This window comes from Sceloporus occidentalis, unplaced genomic scaffold (assembly GCF_023333645.1).
Source record: "Sceloporus occidentalis isolate IW3139 unplaced genomic scaffold, rSceOcc1.0.p SCAF_81, whole genome shotgun sequence".
Classification (NCBI taxonomy): domain Eukaryota; kingdom Metazoa; phylum Chordata; class Lepidosauria; order Squamata; family Phrynosomatidae; genus Sceloporus; species Sceloporus occidentalis.
Window position 1 is genome coordinate 3,953,064 of NW_028317061.1, and position 16,843 is coordinate 3,969,906.

The window sequence follows — 16,843 nt, forward strand, 5'->3', positions numbered from 1 at the left end:
ATGATAATATATGCATTAGATCTACATCTTTTTTAGTTTGCAATTCATATCAAGTGAAGTTAGTGACATCATGAAAATATTGTTTTAAATAAACAACACGAATTAAAACATTTATAAATATCTATTCCATCTATTCTTCATTGATCAGAATGTTGAATTTACAACTTTTTTCCAAAAGCAAGCCTTTTCCTGATAGCAACTTTGTTTTGCTGATTAGCATCATGTATTTTAGATCAACCTTTTACTGTTTTTCTGTGATCTTTGAGCCATTGTGTGTGGATATGCCTCATTTAGTTTTCTGTCTATCGTATCTCCTACAGAACAGGAGTGGTGGTAGAAACAATAGTAGACTTTAGCCCCAGATGCAGAAAAATGAACAATCACTTTGCAAGCCTGCTTGTTCTGCCTACAATTTATCATTGCTTACATCTCTTGCCTCCCAGTAAAGCCAAATTCATATGTTATTTTCCCAAAGCTGTCACTTGCGGGACCGCTTTTAATCTTCCACCATGGATTACATTCAGAAAGGTCACCACTATCCAATTAGAACCTTATCAAAGATGTACATGCAGCCTAAATTGGAGCTTATTGACAAAGGGTCATAAATCCAGAAAATGCACATCACAAAAATGCTATTAACATAATGACTTACTGGTAGGATAGGTATAATTTCTTCTACCGAATACCTTTATATATGCGTCAATCATGACATACCGCCTACAGAACCTTACATGTGTCCTCCCATGTTTTGTTTCCTGTATACATTCTTAGATCACGTTTGATTTAATGTCCATTTTCAACACTGGGTGTCTCTGCCAAAGACTACAGGAATATATATTACATTTTTCAGGAAAAGGGCATTAACATATAAGCTCCTTTATTGTTACATTTTTTTGTTGAACTCCTGTCAAGAATAACTAACTTATAACCTTCAAGGTGGGCTGGATGGGAGTCTGTGGTGTGGCCTTTGCTGGGATATGTCACTCAGCACTGGCAGCAGATTTTGGAATTAATCACTGAATATATAGTTAGATGGATAAATGACATGTTTTGTATTGTTTTACGTTAATTCCGCACTTTGTTATCACAATACCTGGGAGCTCTCCAGGTTTGACTCGGAGTCTCTAAGTAAAGCCCTTCTTCCCTGGGTCTCTGGGCCACGTCCACTCCTCATTCATATTCTGCCGATCGCCAACTACTTTCCCTTAGCACCCCCTTCCTAGCAAGTAAAAGATTTCTGGGGATAGCGCCACCCCTACACATGGTTAGCTGCCCCTCGTAAAGCCCCCTCCCCAGAAGAGGGAAGTTCCCAGGAATGCTCGTATCTTTTACTACCCAACGTGGAAGTCAATTAAAGGTAACTAAATAAAATGCACGCATCATTTATACTTCGATGATGGTCATCTTCTGGGTTTAGGATACATCCTAATAAGCCATCCATTGCCATTTTGTTATAAAGATGTAAATTAGCAAAAGAAGTTAAAATTCATCAAACGGTGGAAGTTTAGCAACAAAAGAACAATGCCAGCTGTTCTGAGACGAGTAATGTGATAATTTGGAAACACTAAGTGGCTTAAGTACCACATTTACAATTATCTGCATTTATTATACGTTTCTTTTTTTCACCTGAATATCCTTAAGAATGTCTTTCAGGCAAGAATTCTCCCCTCTCTATTTAACGGCTAATGTTGTCTAACAATTCCATTGCCATTGTGGTGTGAAGCTGATTTGCAGTGCCTCTGGCATCTAAAGGGGTTAACAACAACTTCCCATCCAAAGTAAAGGGTATAAAATATTCTGTTGCATGTCACACCCACACTGTTACTGCACATTATTATAATACTCTTACTAATTTAGATTGTGCCAGCATATTTTACTCTATAATACGTAAATAGGAGGTGCCAACAAACATGTATATTTATGTATATTATATACTGTATGTATATTATAGTGGATGTATATGATGATTGTATGAGTTTACAGTCAATCCGTGATATTAATATAATCGGATGAAACAGATAGAGAAGTTGCCACAAATGACCAGTCTACATTGAGTAAGAAACGTCAGTAATATATGATCAATAATGACAAGAACTAATTTTAAGCCAAAATATTCAAATGTTTCTAATATTTTATATATAGATTTATTTTTCCTAACATATTCTCAGGAATGCATATTGATGAGGCTATTAGGAAGAACTACAATATATATTTTTTTAATATTTTATTTTGTTTAAGGCATTTGTCACCTATTTGCTGAAAACCATCCTTGGCTGCGTTCCCTAATTATAGTACAGAAGCTTCCGGATTTGAAGTCCGTTCCAGTGCACGGAGTGTGTAATTGTTGCGCAGGCTTCCGAGGATTGGCTGCTTTCGCTGATCCACTTAAAGTACTCAATTCTGCATCTGCCAGGGTGTTGACAACAACTAGAGTTAATGACAAGGCGTCATCTTTCCAGCCCGTTCACCTGCCGGCCTGAGGACAAATGAAGGCTGGCAGAGAGAAAGTAAAGTGTGCGCTAGACTCATATTTATCACAATCACTAGGATCGGCACTGGAGAAAAATCAATTTCTCTTAATCGAGTAAAGTGACTTATTAAGGGTTATGAGTGCTGGCTGGGTAGCTATACTGATTTGATTGTCAGGAAAGGAATTAGCAGGAGCATTTGGTGCTGTCATTTTTCTTTTGTTTTGGGGCTCTTAATTGTTATTAAATTATGTTATGAGAGTTTTAGTGGGCAGGACATGCTTTTGAGCTCCTCGTGAAGCAATGCATGGAAAAAAGGTCCAGAACTCATGGAATGGGAAGGTTTATTGCAGACATAATGTGAAAGCATATTACCATATTTGCTCGATTATAAGACGACCCTGATTATAAGATGACCCCCCAAAATCTGAATATTAATTTATGAAAAAAAGAGAAAGCCTGAATATCAGACGACCCTATAGGAAAAAAGTTTTACCAGTAAATGTTAATTCATGTAAACTATGTGAACAATTGTTTGTTAATAAAAGCTATGATTGAGAAAAATATTTTGTTTTTATTTCCTTTTTTTTTCAACCTGCCCCCCCCAGTTATGTATATCTGCCCCCAGGCTTGCCACTCTGCCCCAGAAATGCCTTATACCCCATATATGCCACTGTGCACCATGATATGCCTTTTAACCCTCTAAATGCCACTGTGCCCCATGATACACCTTTTAACCCTCTATATGCCACTGTGCCCCATGATATGCCTTTTGACCCCCCTAAGTGCCACTCTGCCTCCAGAAATACCTTATACCCCTATATGCCACTCTGGCATTTAGGGGGTTAAAAGGCATATTATGGGGCAGAGTGGCATATAGGGAGGTATAGGGCATTTCAGGAGGCAGAGTGGCGTATAGAGGGTTAAAAGGCATTTCTGGAGGCAGAGTGGCATTAAGGGGGTTAAAAGGCATTTCATAGAGCACTCTGCCTGCAGAAATGCCTTATGCCCCCCATTTAACACTCCCTCCCCCTCCCTCCTCCAAACTTACCGGTGCTTCTGAGTCCCCCGGTGCTTAGTCCGGGCAGCGTGTAGAGCTCTACGCGATTCGCATAGAGCTCTACACGCTGCCCGGACTAAGCACCGGGGACTCAGAAGCACCGGTAAGTTGGGGGGGGACAGGAGGATCCAGGTCCCCTGCATCGCTGCAGGGGATCTGGATCTTAGTCTCATAGTCAGACCTATTTGAGGTCTGATTATAAGACGACCCCGATTATAAGATGAGGGGTATTTTTCAGAGCATTTGCTCTGGAGAAAACCTCGTCTTATAATCGAGCAAATACGGTACTTTAGTTGAATTTTTATGAGCCCATTTGTGTTGAAATCTATTTCCCTGCTGTAGACAAACTAGGTTTTCAGGTTAATCCAATCTGTTTTTTACGCAGGTTCTGCTTATTGGGGTGATCGCTAATCAAGTGGGCATCCAACATTATGATCCCACTCATCTAGTGTTTGCCGCATGAAGGTGAGGAAGTATAACTCTGAGTAGCAAATCTGGAAAAGTCTCATAAAAAGTCTTAGTTGCCAGTGAGCCCCATCTAATAGTCACTCCTCGAAAAACACTCACTGTAACATATAAGTAGTTTAAGAAGCCAGACCCATTAGAGGATGAAGAGGAGAAAGCTATGTGAGCATGAAATAGATCCCTTTTAACATTATATCACATTAATGTATTATTATCAGACACTTTGCATTATTGGGGTCCAATAAATCTTCTGGATTCTCAAAACCTTGGATAAAGATTTACTTTGGACTTTTAAAATGTTGGTTGGTAGGACTTACTTCTTAAGGGGTTAAAGAATTAAACTGATGTTTAATTGAGCTTTCCTCACCCAGCTAAACATTTTAGGAACATTACATTTAAGTGTTATATGTTCCAATTCTAACTTCATTGCTTTCTCAAGATATTATGTTACCTGGGACTGAATTTTTTAGTGTTTTTCTCCTTAGCGGCAATAATTTATCGACACAATGCTTGCAATAATTCTATTACCTGGCATCTGTCTGTCACAAATAACCTAATAGAAACGCCACGGTTTGCCATAAATCTTACAATTACAAATATTAACTTTATTAGCTCAATATTATTTGAACAGATTGGATTACTTAGAAAAAGAGCTTTAATTTGTTCTGTTGGCTGTGGGCAGACGTGAGGTATTAGGGCAAGATTGTAAAATAAAATCCAGGCTTCCTTCTAGTTTGACAGTTCTACCACCGATATATTTTCCTTGAATGAGAATTTAAGTGTCACTTAGCATACATTTTATCGCAGCGATGCTCTTAAGGGGTAAACAGGCTACTGCAATACAAATCACATTTGTTCGAATGAACTGGGATCTCAGTACCGTAGAAGGAAACGATTTGTTGAGAAATCATTCTTCCTTTATTATACTTTCTCTGACAGATAATGTTTGACCAGGTAATGTCATTTCATACTAAGTCACTTTCAACACAACACTATCACCGTTTAAGTGCTTTGGTTTTCGATGAACTCTTCGTGACACAGTTGAAAAGACCAAGTAATGGTGAATTATAGGCAATGGATTCTTGAAGGCTTCGTGTAGAATGTTCATGAGGTTCTCCTTAGCTATGTTCTCCTGATAGGGCTGCGGAATATGATGGCCCTAATTCTTACTTTGAGGATGTCCACCTGTGTTAGCAGCCATGACAGAAAACTCTTGAATTTGTTTATTCTCACTTGTTTTCTATGTTTCCAAGTACTGTCATTTAACCTTTGGAGCCTGGAAGATGGATGACTAAGACCAAGGGCCATGAGCAGGTCGAGGTCATAGTGTCACTGGATCTCATTAACTATATCACTCACCAAAGAACGCTCTACAAAGGTCATCACAACTAAACAGTATCTGGAATGTGATGAAGGAAACGGTAAGGTGAAAATAATTACATGTTATATAAATATGTCAACTGGAAATTAAAAGGCGGGTTCAGCACATCTGGTCATGAGATTACCTTTTTCCATTAAAATTTTGTTTTATTTTTTAATGTTACATTGCTTAGAATTTTTCTTGATCTTTTATTTTCTACTTTTTTTGTTCGGACAAAATTCTTGAAATAATAGAATGCTTGTAGCAGACATCCTATCATAACATTATGTATGGTGAGAATGGGAATGATAGACACCATTAAACACAAAACGAAAAAAAAGAATACGTTAATTAACTAACTTGAACACAGAAACATCAAATTTGACAACAGATGAGAACCATTCGGGCCATCTACTCCATCCCATTTTTCCAGTTGTAAAACCTTAATCAGTCCTAGGTCTCTACTTAGACCCAATGTTAAAAAAAGCTATATGCATATCCCATGTATAATTATAGTCACTTATGAAATATACAACTGACAAAACAAGATATGTTGATTCTATAACATAAGATATATTAACATTCTTATTATATTTCTCCTTTATTTCCATTAAAGTCTGTGAGAAAATTTTAAGACTAAATCAGTATTGGCCTTTTAACATTTTTTCTAAATTGCCACAAATATATATATGTGTGTTTAGTGACTATGAATTCTGTTCTGGTTCTAACTTAAGAACTGAGTCTTACATTACAAATGTGTATGAATGAAGACGGAAAATGGCAAACACCTCTAGGGACTGAAGGTGCAGAGATTCATAGTGTAGAAACAGGAGGATGTTTTTAGAATCCCAACGTCAACACTTCTAGCTTCACCTCCAATAACCTCAGCCTCAAACTATCAGTATTTGCACAAAAAAACTTCAAGGCCTTGGAAAAATGTTAGGTTCAACTTTTTCTGTTTTCTGCTCCAAAAAGGGAAAAAGTATGCGTGAAACATTACGTTACAGGACATCCCTAGCACCTCTATATTACATGTCGGAATCTATTTGGATGAAGACGGGTATTTAGATATTATTTTGTTTGTAAAGATATTTATAATCTTATGTTAAATTTCTTAAATTGATTATTTTTACCTGCATCATGCCTCTTTCCTAAATAGCGGAAAAATAAATAATAATAATAATAATAATAATAATAATAATAGTGAATTGTTTCCAAGTTAATTAATAATTTGTGTGCAAAATAATAAAAAAAACAGAAGCACTGTGCGTTTTGTTGCCTATACTTACCATATCTGTTCCTCAAGAGATATCCTCTACCTGCTCCATACAGGAGTCAGAGTAGAATTGGGCTTGGAAGAGGAGGGAAGGCTAGACTTGTTGAGGAGTTGGCAAACTAAATCAATAAATGGGGCATGGGTAATTGGCATGCTAGGTTACCATTCCCCATATCAGGTGAACAAAGTCTGCTGAGAAGCAGTACATATTATTTATATAGAGCTTTTCTTTATTAATTGGCGATCAAACATCTGGGGCAATAATTAATTACCAAATAATAATTTAAAAACCCGTAGTGTCTTATTTAACTTGAAATTATCTACTTCCTTCTGTATGGCCCATTGTGAATGTCATGCAAGAAGTAGGCCTAGTTAGAGCTTGCCTTTGCACCTGCTTAAAGTGTGCTCTCCGTATGTTCTATTTCTTGTACTGATTACATCAGCATTTTAATTTTATTATTAGAATTTTTTCTCTCATATTCAGCTGTCCTGCATACTATAAGAGATGCGACCATAAAGTCATTATTATTTTTACATGCTGTGTCAGCAACACTTTAAAGTACAAGAAGGCGGATAAGTAAAATCCTGACTCAGGAATAAGAAATGAGTAAATAATAGCTTAGGAAATGTTTGAACCGATAACATTTTCATATTCCATTGCTCTTTATAATTGCTCCGATGTAACACGCAAAACTATAGAACAAAATATATTTGTTTATAGAAAACAAGTCTAATGTTCCAGTGATGCTTCAAAGGAGAGAAACACACCTCCCTTTCCAAACTGCAGTGATCAACTCCACAAATGAGTCCATACAGAAATGTTTGTGGTCATTCCACTAACATAAAGTAAAATTCAGCAAGCTCAGTTAAGTCAGCCATGTCCTATTTAAAATATATTGCCGTGTTCTTTATCTTCTGTGCTCAAGTGTTATGGTTATCCTAGTCATAATTCTGCTTTTAACGCTTCTGTTGGAAGGAACGTCCATACATCTAGCATTCTACAGCAGAATGTGTGTTATTGATTAAACCTCAAATTCTTCAAATATTTGAGGAGTTCCTGGGACTCTTGGAGTTTTACTTCATGGTTTGGGATCTCATTCTGTCAATTCCGTGGATGTATTTTTTTTAATTTTTCCTATAATTAACCCCATTCTCTACCATTTGTTGTAGTTAAGAGCATCTAGTAGCTATTCTCCTACCTTGCTTTCTCCTAAATGTAGCCCACTAGGTTTGAGGCCACCATCCTGTGGCAATATGATGGTATAACCAAAATTGGATTGAAAGGGAAAGCAGTACTACAACCAATGTTCACAGGTGTATTATATACCTATGAATTAACACGGACCAGAAATGAGCCAATGAAGTAGCGCAGGTGTTATAAAGCTTGAATTGCTGGATGGGGATTGTGGCTTTGAGCCAAATGCCTGGAAGTAGAAGGAGTAGACCAAGCAAGGTTCCTCTCACTTGTAGACCTGTGTCATCTTATTTCATGATGCGTTCTAGCTTGGCTTGTGGTTCAATTTGGACAACTCACCAGCCTCTACTTGAAAGCATAATAATCAGTAGATAATATACTAGATTATTAGATCAGTCGAGGCAGGTCCACATGTGGTTTATCTGGACACTTAATAGGCATTAAGAGCTGCAAGTTCAGAGGCAGAATGGCTCGGCTTTGGAAGCAAAGACAGTTTTCCTGGATAAAGCCAAGGTAATGGGATATCAGCCAGAGAGCTGATGTGGTCAGTGAGCTACATTTAGGGTGAGGATACGTTACACATGAAGTACTTCAATGATCAGAGACGGTAGAGTCTATTTAATTAACATGTGATTCTGCTAGCGCTTTTTCAAAAGTGATACAAAATGCAGACACAGTATTGGACTGAAATCAAATGACTTCCAATTTAGAGGGGAGATAAGAGTGTGGTATCTAAAATGCGATAATGTAAAAAGAATATCAAACAACACATTTTCAGTAAATGTTGTGGATAGCAAAGGAAGGGAGATCTTAATCTAATACCAGAAGGTTAGAAGCTTAGATGTAATGTAAGGAAGTTTTACTTAACGGAGAGGGTTGTAGATCAGTGGAAGAGCATCTCAGCAGAAGGGGTATAGGTTAATACACAATGGATTTGATTTATTTATGAGTGATAGGTAGTAACATCTCTACGTATTTGGAACTTAATTCATGGCTAGTTATTAAATGGAGGTACATACAATTGTATCGGAAAGGAGATAATTATTCAATAATATGTTTCTTTTCTAGATACAATCTATAGCCTGGATGGATAACCTGTGAAGCTGGCTGGTTTGGGGTTTTAGGGTTTCATTTTATATTCCAGCTATAGTCCCACTGGTTAATTAACACTAAATCACCGTTATTACAGTATAAAAAGAAACTTCCTGATAACATGGGATATCAGGACTGATAAGTTGGTTGAATACACAAAATAATTAGCATTGCCTAATGTCCACATGCCGACTGGACTAATGGTCTTTAATACATTCAAATAAGATTTTCTATATTATTTTTCACAATCATATTTCTTTCCTAATCTAATTTTGCTCCATAATGCATTGCTGCTGATTTACCAAGCGGCGCCGCGTGCCTGCGGCCGACAGCTTCAATTATTATTCACATATCTATGATAAAATTAGAGCACTGAGAAGATAGGTGTGGAGATGTAACTGATTAAATACGCTTGATGTTACTTTAATCTCAGTGTGTTGCTTGGTTAAAATTAGAAAATGCTCAGCAAGGTGAAAGATAGCTTGCAAAAATAAATAAATAAATTAAAAAGAAAGAAAGAAAGAAAGAAAGGCTGGAATAGGTGCAAAAATAGTTTATTTCGATGAGCACTGCTGCAGTGCATCCAATGAATCCTCCTATCTGAACTTTGGGCTAGGACGGCTATTGGTGTGACCTCATGGTGTAGTCTGGAAGTTGTATCTAAAGCTAATAATTATTAGTAGTAATAATAACAATAGCAATAATACAAACGAGGTTACACCATTGTGTGTAGTGCCTCCAAATAAGATTTACTCCTTTTAAAAAAATGCTGTCAAATTTTCAACATCCAAATAACCGTATTACAGCCAGCTGTACCAATATAACACATCCAACCATACTGTAACAAGTCTAATGGTACCATCGACTCCTGATGTCAGCCATCAACCAGAGGGTATGAATCGACATTGCCAATCCTAGTAGATATGAAAATCCACTTCTTTTTTTTTTTTTTTTTATTCAACGCTATTCAGTACTATAATAATTAGGGTCTTGGGGTTGAGAAAAGTAACTAAAAATCTAGGGAATTCATAAATTTTTCATAAATGTTCATTTTGGCCACTGTACCCTCTTACGCTGGTCGATAGATTAAGCGGCTATCACACAATTAAACACCTGGGGCTACAGCTCCGGTCTCTAAGGGATGCAAATTGACTCTGCATACATGAGATGCCGGTTTATTTAGGAATCGTCCTTCATAGTATTTTTATCTTCTGATGCGTGGATCATTATATAAAAGATATTATAGACAATAAAGCATCAGTAGACTTCTACTGATACAATGGAAACAGAATACTGGCTGATGTTGTGAACAACAAGAAGATACTAGAGTATTTATTTGGTTTAACCAAATAATCTTTCACTGGAGACCAGAGATGGATGTATCTAATAAAGGAAACAGATTAAATATAATAAAAATTGACCAGTGGGTCATTTTAAAACTCTTTATTGTCACAAGGGGTTTGGAAACTTTGTACTGCCGTATGCGAAATGAGTTATGATATCAACCTTTAATCTCTTAATTTAGTGAGCTCGACAGAGGATATGCAATTTAATAAAAAAAAACAAAAATAATAATTCAAAAAAAGATGGAGATTCTGAGATATTAAGGAAGAAAGATATATTATTTGAAATGTGCGCTCTGATCCCCAAAGGGCTTAATTGGACAATTCAGCCAGCTACACTTCAAAGGAGGAGATGGCTTTTCTCTAGGTACATGATACCATTACAGAAATGGTGCTATGGTTTTAAATCTCTTCATGTTCTGTGATCTCTAGCTTGAAATATCTTTAACACTGAAGCCTCGCTTTTATTTTGCAAGCTTTTATTACAGTTTGTACTTCGCTCGTGACCTTCAAACAGCGAATGTGCAATCCTTTCGCAGAGAGGGTAATGGTATCAATGGGATGGTACTTGGGTTAGGCTTAAGTGTTGGTTCAGAACCAATTTTAAATGGTAAGATATGTTTTAAAACATTCATGTTGGAAAATAGAAACACGTAATAATCTGACAGAGGTGATTTCGTAAATTACTAAATAGGCTATTCAAAAATATGCACTTTTAGAAAGCCTAATATATAAGGATAAAGATGTATTAAGGGTATGAGGATGGAGATGTACTATATATAAAATATTTACATGAAACATCTCTGCCCTTTAAACCCTGCGCTCCTAGAGAAGTTTGTGTAAAATAAAATAACATTAAAAATGGTAAAAGTTGTATTTTATAAGTTGTGTTCATAATCATTTTACGAGGTTCCGCAAAACTTAAAAGAGGCAAAACATTTCACATTCGTTGACATCAGCATTTTAGCCCACATGGCAACTTTCATGCCAACTGGGTGAACTGGAATCACTGAGTTTAGTGCGAAACCCAATCTCCAAGGGCTGATGCACTGGGATTTTCTGAAATACATTCCAAGTGACTGTACTCGAACAATCGCGTCCACAAAAAGAAACCCAAAGCTTCATTCACTACCTGATCTCAGTAAAAGATTTTCAAGCTCTGTGATTCCCCTTGGTGAAAGACACAAACATAGTGAAACATGATCGTGGTGCCATTACTTACAAGGAACACAACCTAGGAACTTTGGACCAGTAAACGTTAAGGGGATGATACCGAAGAATAATAAGCTTAATCATATTAATCAGAAAAGTTCCCCATTCGTATAGATAGTGAAAAAACGATAGGGAGTGTTGATCAAAAAAGCTAGTTATTTATAAATACTTTGGCACATTTTTCATTTAAGGTAGGAAATTAAAGCTATTCCCCTTATCGGGGACTGAGCATTTTTACAAACGGCTTCATTCCAGACACATAAGTATCTTAATATATTTATGAATTAATTAATTTAATTAATAAAAGCAATATTTCTATTTCAACAAGAAACAAATATGGTTTCCGCCGATGGGCCAGACTAATTACATTTGTAAAAGACAAGTGTCTATCAAGTACAAATACTCGAAGAAGCTTATTTTACTTTGTTTAATCTTCTTTGATGTATAATCTCTTACCTATGTTGCCCATTAAATGCAATTTAATATAACCTTAAGCCATGCCCTTGTGTTACCAGTACAAGACTATTGATTAAGAAGTCTGAGGGAATTATGTGTATTGACCTTGAATATATACATTTGTATATGTTTAGTTTTTTCCCTCTCTTGAAAGGTAAACAAGACTTGTTCCCATAACCAAAATATTTAATCCTGACATTTTTCCACTTTCGTGATGTATTTTAATACATTCTTACTCAACATTCTAAATGAGGTCTTACCAAGGACATGTACGTTGCTGGGGATAGTTGTATTAGTGGTATAGATGAAAAAACATAGTATTGTTAGATGTAGTGATACCTTGTTGGTGGTATTTGAAATCATGAGCGGGGTTTAAATTCACCGGAGGCTGCCGGTATAAAGAAGCAGCTGCGAAGTCAATCAAACGAGAAAGGCTAGGCAGTGTCTTTTGTTACTAATCAAATCTTTACTTAGGCCTCAAATGGAAATGTGGCCTCCAGTTAACAAATAATAAAAAAAAAACCCTTATGGGTAAGGAAGGAGCACAAAAGAAGGCCAACACTGAATAAAGGGAACGTAAGAATTAAATTATAGAGGCCAGGTTTCCAAATTAGGTTTGTTTACTTTGCATTTAAAGAGATGACATGATTACCATGTACAAACATATTCAAGGTCAATATGATGAACTGTTAGAGGAACCGCACATCCCCGTGTGTGCAAACAACAAGAAAACATAAATTAAGCTTTTCAGGAAAGAGGATTCAGACTGAGACAAGACAAGGCTTTCTTAAAGTGAGAGTTCTTAAGCTATCAATGATCATGGCAGAAATACTGAATAGGTTTACGAAGCAGACCTGTGAGCCAAGGGTGTCTTGAGCGGTTACGCTAATTAAGACCGAGCCCGGGGCTTATTTTTATTATTATATGTTGGAGAATATCGTAGAGAACTGTAAAAGGACACATTTAATAAATCTGGGCTTTTCCTAAATCAACTATGTAACATTCTGGTTAATGAATTTCTACTAGAAGGTAAACATAAGGTGAGAATTTAAAAAAATATATATTAAAAGCAATAAACCCGTCTAACTGTATAATGAAACCATTACATATTAAGAAAAAAATTTTGGGAAAGCTGTTATTACCTCTTGAAACTTTTTTTTTTGACGAAAGTTTTTATTATCACTATGTAGAAAAGTATTATGGGCAGCGTTTGTAATGTGGAAAATACAATCATAAGGGTTACTTCAGATTACCTTTCCACCTTTTCTTTTGTTTTTCAATCCTCTAAACATGCTTTCCTTCACATGCATTGTTAAAACGCTAAAATCTCTTTAATCTGAGAAAATAATTCTGCTTTATTACATTTCTTGTTCTCACAGAACTGTACAAAGTGAACATTTGGCATTGAAAATCTTTATCGGTCACATTTTACGTATTAAGTGCTATTTTAGATGTCCTTGGCCAAGATTCATTAACTAAGATAAAATGCATAATAGGTTGTAAGCTTTCAAGAGCAGGGCCCTCTTGTCCTTCTGTACCATTATGTCTTAACGTACATTCATTCCAATGTCCAAAAAGTAAATGAAATAGGATATTTATTTATGTATTTACTCAGAATAGAATACCAGATTGTTACATTGCAATATTAAAAAAAAGAAAAACTTACATGCTACTTCCAGTGATGCATTTCGACTCATAGCTTCTCCCAGATAATTCCTCGCAACACACACGTAGCTTCCTTCATCTGGTTTACTCCTTCGCCCATGTACAATGCGTAAAAAAAATAAAGATCCGCTGGGCAGCAACATTCGGTGGGAGCGGGGGTCATCTTTATCTGTTTCAACTCTCTCTAAATCTTTGTACCACTCAATGGTAGGCGTTGGTCTACCTTCGGCTTTACAGTTCAACGTAGTCGGCTCTCCCTTCGAAACAATCACATCTGACGGATGTTCGACTATCCTTGGAGGAAAGTCTTCCTGACGTAGTCGGGATCCTATGAAAAAATACAAATGTTCATATTTTAAAAGACGTGAAGGCCAACTACAATAATTGTTGAATTCTTGCACGGCACGTATACGATTCACAACGTACCCTCCACCCATCCGAGTTCCAGAACATTCTTCTTAGATTTTGTAAATATTTATTTGATTTTGTATTATTTAAAATCATGCTGAAAACCCAATAAAAACACTGTTTACAGGATGGAGAAGTTTCACATTCCTCCGCTACGAAAGAACATTTTGTGCTATTCACAAATATATAAACGTAATACTTTAATGCTTTAGTATCTTCCCAAAATATAGAAACAGAATTACAAGTGGATTTATTTTAGCAGCATTAATTAAACAATGTTGCCACTTGGCACATTTTGGTTTGTCTTACATCTAACTTCTACTTATTTCAGGAAGAAGAAGCAAGATAAGAAAAGTGCTTTCTGGGGTCACTAGGAAGTAGCAGAGTGGAGCTGTGGTGATCATTTTCCTAATATTCAGCTAATACAATGATGACATCATATCCTGACATCATCAACAAGGCCATGACTGCACACAAATTTAGAGAATAAAAGTCTTTCCTCATATGAAGAAATCAAAAGCTATTCTGAGGCACAATAATACCCTTTCAGTATAATCCCTCACTCCTTTTGATGACTTTTGTTACATGAAGAAATCTTGACACTGTTACATTTTATCAAAATACAATAATTAAAAAATAAAGTTTTGCAACATTTTATTTCAATACTTTTTTCTTGCAAGTACAATGTATTTTCTTCTAAAATACATTATATTTTTCTTTTCATTCTTGAGATTTTTCCTCTGGAATAAGAAATTCTACGGTATGCCCTCATTTTAAACAAATGGTTACCCTCTGATGCATTATTCCATACTGTGCACCTCTGTGTAATGGGACTAAGTGTCCTGTAAAATCCTATTACAATTAATGAAGGTTCCCTAGGTTTGATATAACCTTTCTATAAAGTGAAACCAACCAGTTATGTCACACTTTACAGGTAGCTAATGATTTTTATCCTGTTAAGGACACCAAAAAATGAGTGCTTGACCTGCATAAAGCACACTTTGATTTTACAAAGTTTCAAAGGATACAAATCAAGTCATCCAGAAAAGAACAATGATCTAGATAAGACACTTTCCATTCCACAGAGTGAGTGTAAGGACATCGATCCAGTCAAGTGAATAGGAATTGTCCTGTTTCCTACGGTGAAACGTAATTGAAAGTGGGGTATTTACCAGTCCGCCAGCTAAATAGATCCAGAATCTACTCCAGTTCAATGAATCCCACACTCTCACCTCTATTTAAATGGTAATGCTACACTTTGAATTGATAGTGGCTCCTCTGCTTAAAATAATTGAGTGTCTCTTTAAATTTCCATTCCATAACTGTCACAATGGGGATAATAAATATTAAATAGGATTTCTATGATAACGCACTTTTATTCAAGATTTAAGATGGAAGACACCTAAAAGTGGTGCTTGAGATAACATTTAGTTATATAAAATGTTAAAAGCCTTGTTTTAGATGTAAACAAAAAAAAATGAAAATAAGACTTTAAGAGCATTAGTGGCATGTATAAAAAAAAGATAAGGAACATAAGGCATTTGTTTTTGGAGTAGAAATATCTTCTAAAATTAAATGGTTCATATAAATTGTTTCCACATGCGCAAAGTAGCAGAAATTCTTATACATTCCTCCATTAGCCTAAAGGGTGCTTATAAAGGCTTCTAACATAGCATTTTACTTCTTTTTCAATTAAATACATATGGCAGCTTTTGTAAGCGGGATCAAAGTGACAAGAGACTCTAAAATGTCTTTGAATTGAGATATGTAGCATCTGCTTCAATGTGCAGCACAGCGGTTTTGCAACAACTGCATTTTCTTCTTTAATGTGTCCTGCTATTAGGTCACTTTGTTAGGTACAAAGCAATTTTTCTTAAATAGGATGCTTAAGAATATTTCAAAAATACACACTTCTTACAAACCCATTATGTGTCAAACAGCGAAGGCTTTGCACCTTACTTCTTTTTTTCCCCATTACTCTCATGCTTGGAGGTGGCTGAGCTGGCCTTGGAGTGGCACAAGCCAAGTTGAGCCAGGGCCTATCTAGATCTTAGTCTTGGCTTACCAAGCCACTCATAAACCATGCCAGACCTACCCACTGAAATTACAGAAGGACCAAACCACGAAAGGGTAGAGGTTGTTGAAGCTCATTCTTTTCTTTTTACCATACCTGTCCGTATTAGAACCAGGACCTCATTCCCCCAGCCCTTCATTAGCAACACCTTCCTACTAAAGGAAAACACGCTATAAGTAAACTCCCATAACCTTGATCTTACTACTAACTTCTTTTACATCTCATTATTGAATGATTGTCCAATACCATTGCACTTCTTAGAAAGGATCTCCAGTGGTATTACTATTGATGGCCACACTAGGTAAAAATACTTTGCTTTGCTATAAACGGCCAAGTCGTGTCTGAAGGATTTCCGCACTTGAGCATAAATACTCTCCTGTAGAGTTGTTGCTGGTGGATGTTTAAAGACTCTCCAAGTGCATAAAAAGGAATGTATAATAATGAAAGCATAGCAACAGCTTCAACCGAACATCTGCTACTGTTCACATGTTGTAAAGCTGATTGAATAATGATTCAAATATCTTCTTCATTTAGCATACACACTGCACTTCAAGGATCATGGTTTCCCTCAAGTCAATTCAGAATACAAAATGCCGTATGCTGTGTTTCCCTCCCAGGGTAACCTTCCTCTCTCATTTCCGCGTCTGCATTGCATTCAGCAGCTATTTCTCATGTCAGGCTGCAAGATGGTGTTTTGCTTCTGTAGAGCCAGTATTTCTATTTGTGCCCTTTGGGTTTCAAAACCCATCTTTTTTATACAATTTAGCAA

The 16,843-nt window shown here is 36.3% G+C and overlaps 1 protein-coding gene across 1 annotated transcript in view; it reads right to left on the reverse strand.

The window, feature by feature from the left end:
- Positions 1-16,843, reverse strand: part of LOC149285316 (roundabout homolog 2-like) — a 440,725-nt gene that overhangs the window by 187,325 nt on the left and 236,557 nt on the right. Inside the window, exon 2 of the mRNA XM_089495533.1 lies at positions 13,594-13,920. Coding sequence (XP_089351659.1) covers positions 13,594-13,920 — 327 coding nt within the window. The remainder of the gene's footprint in view (positions 1-13,593; positions 13,921-16,843) is intronic.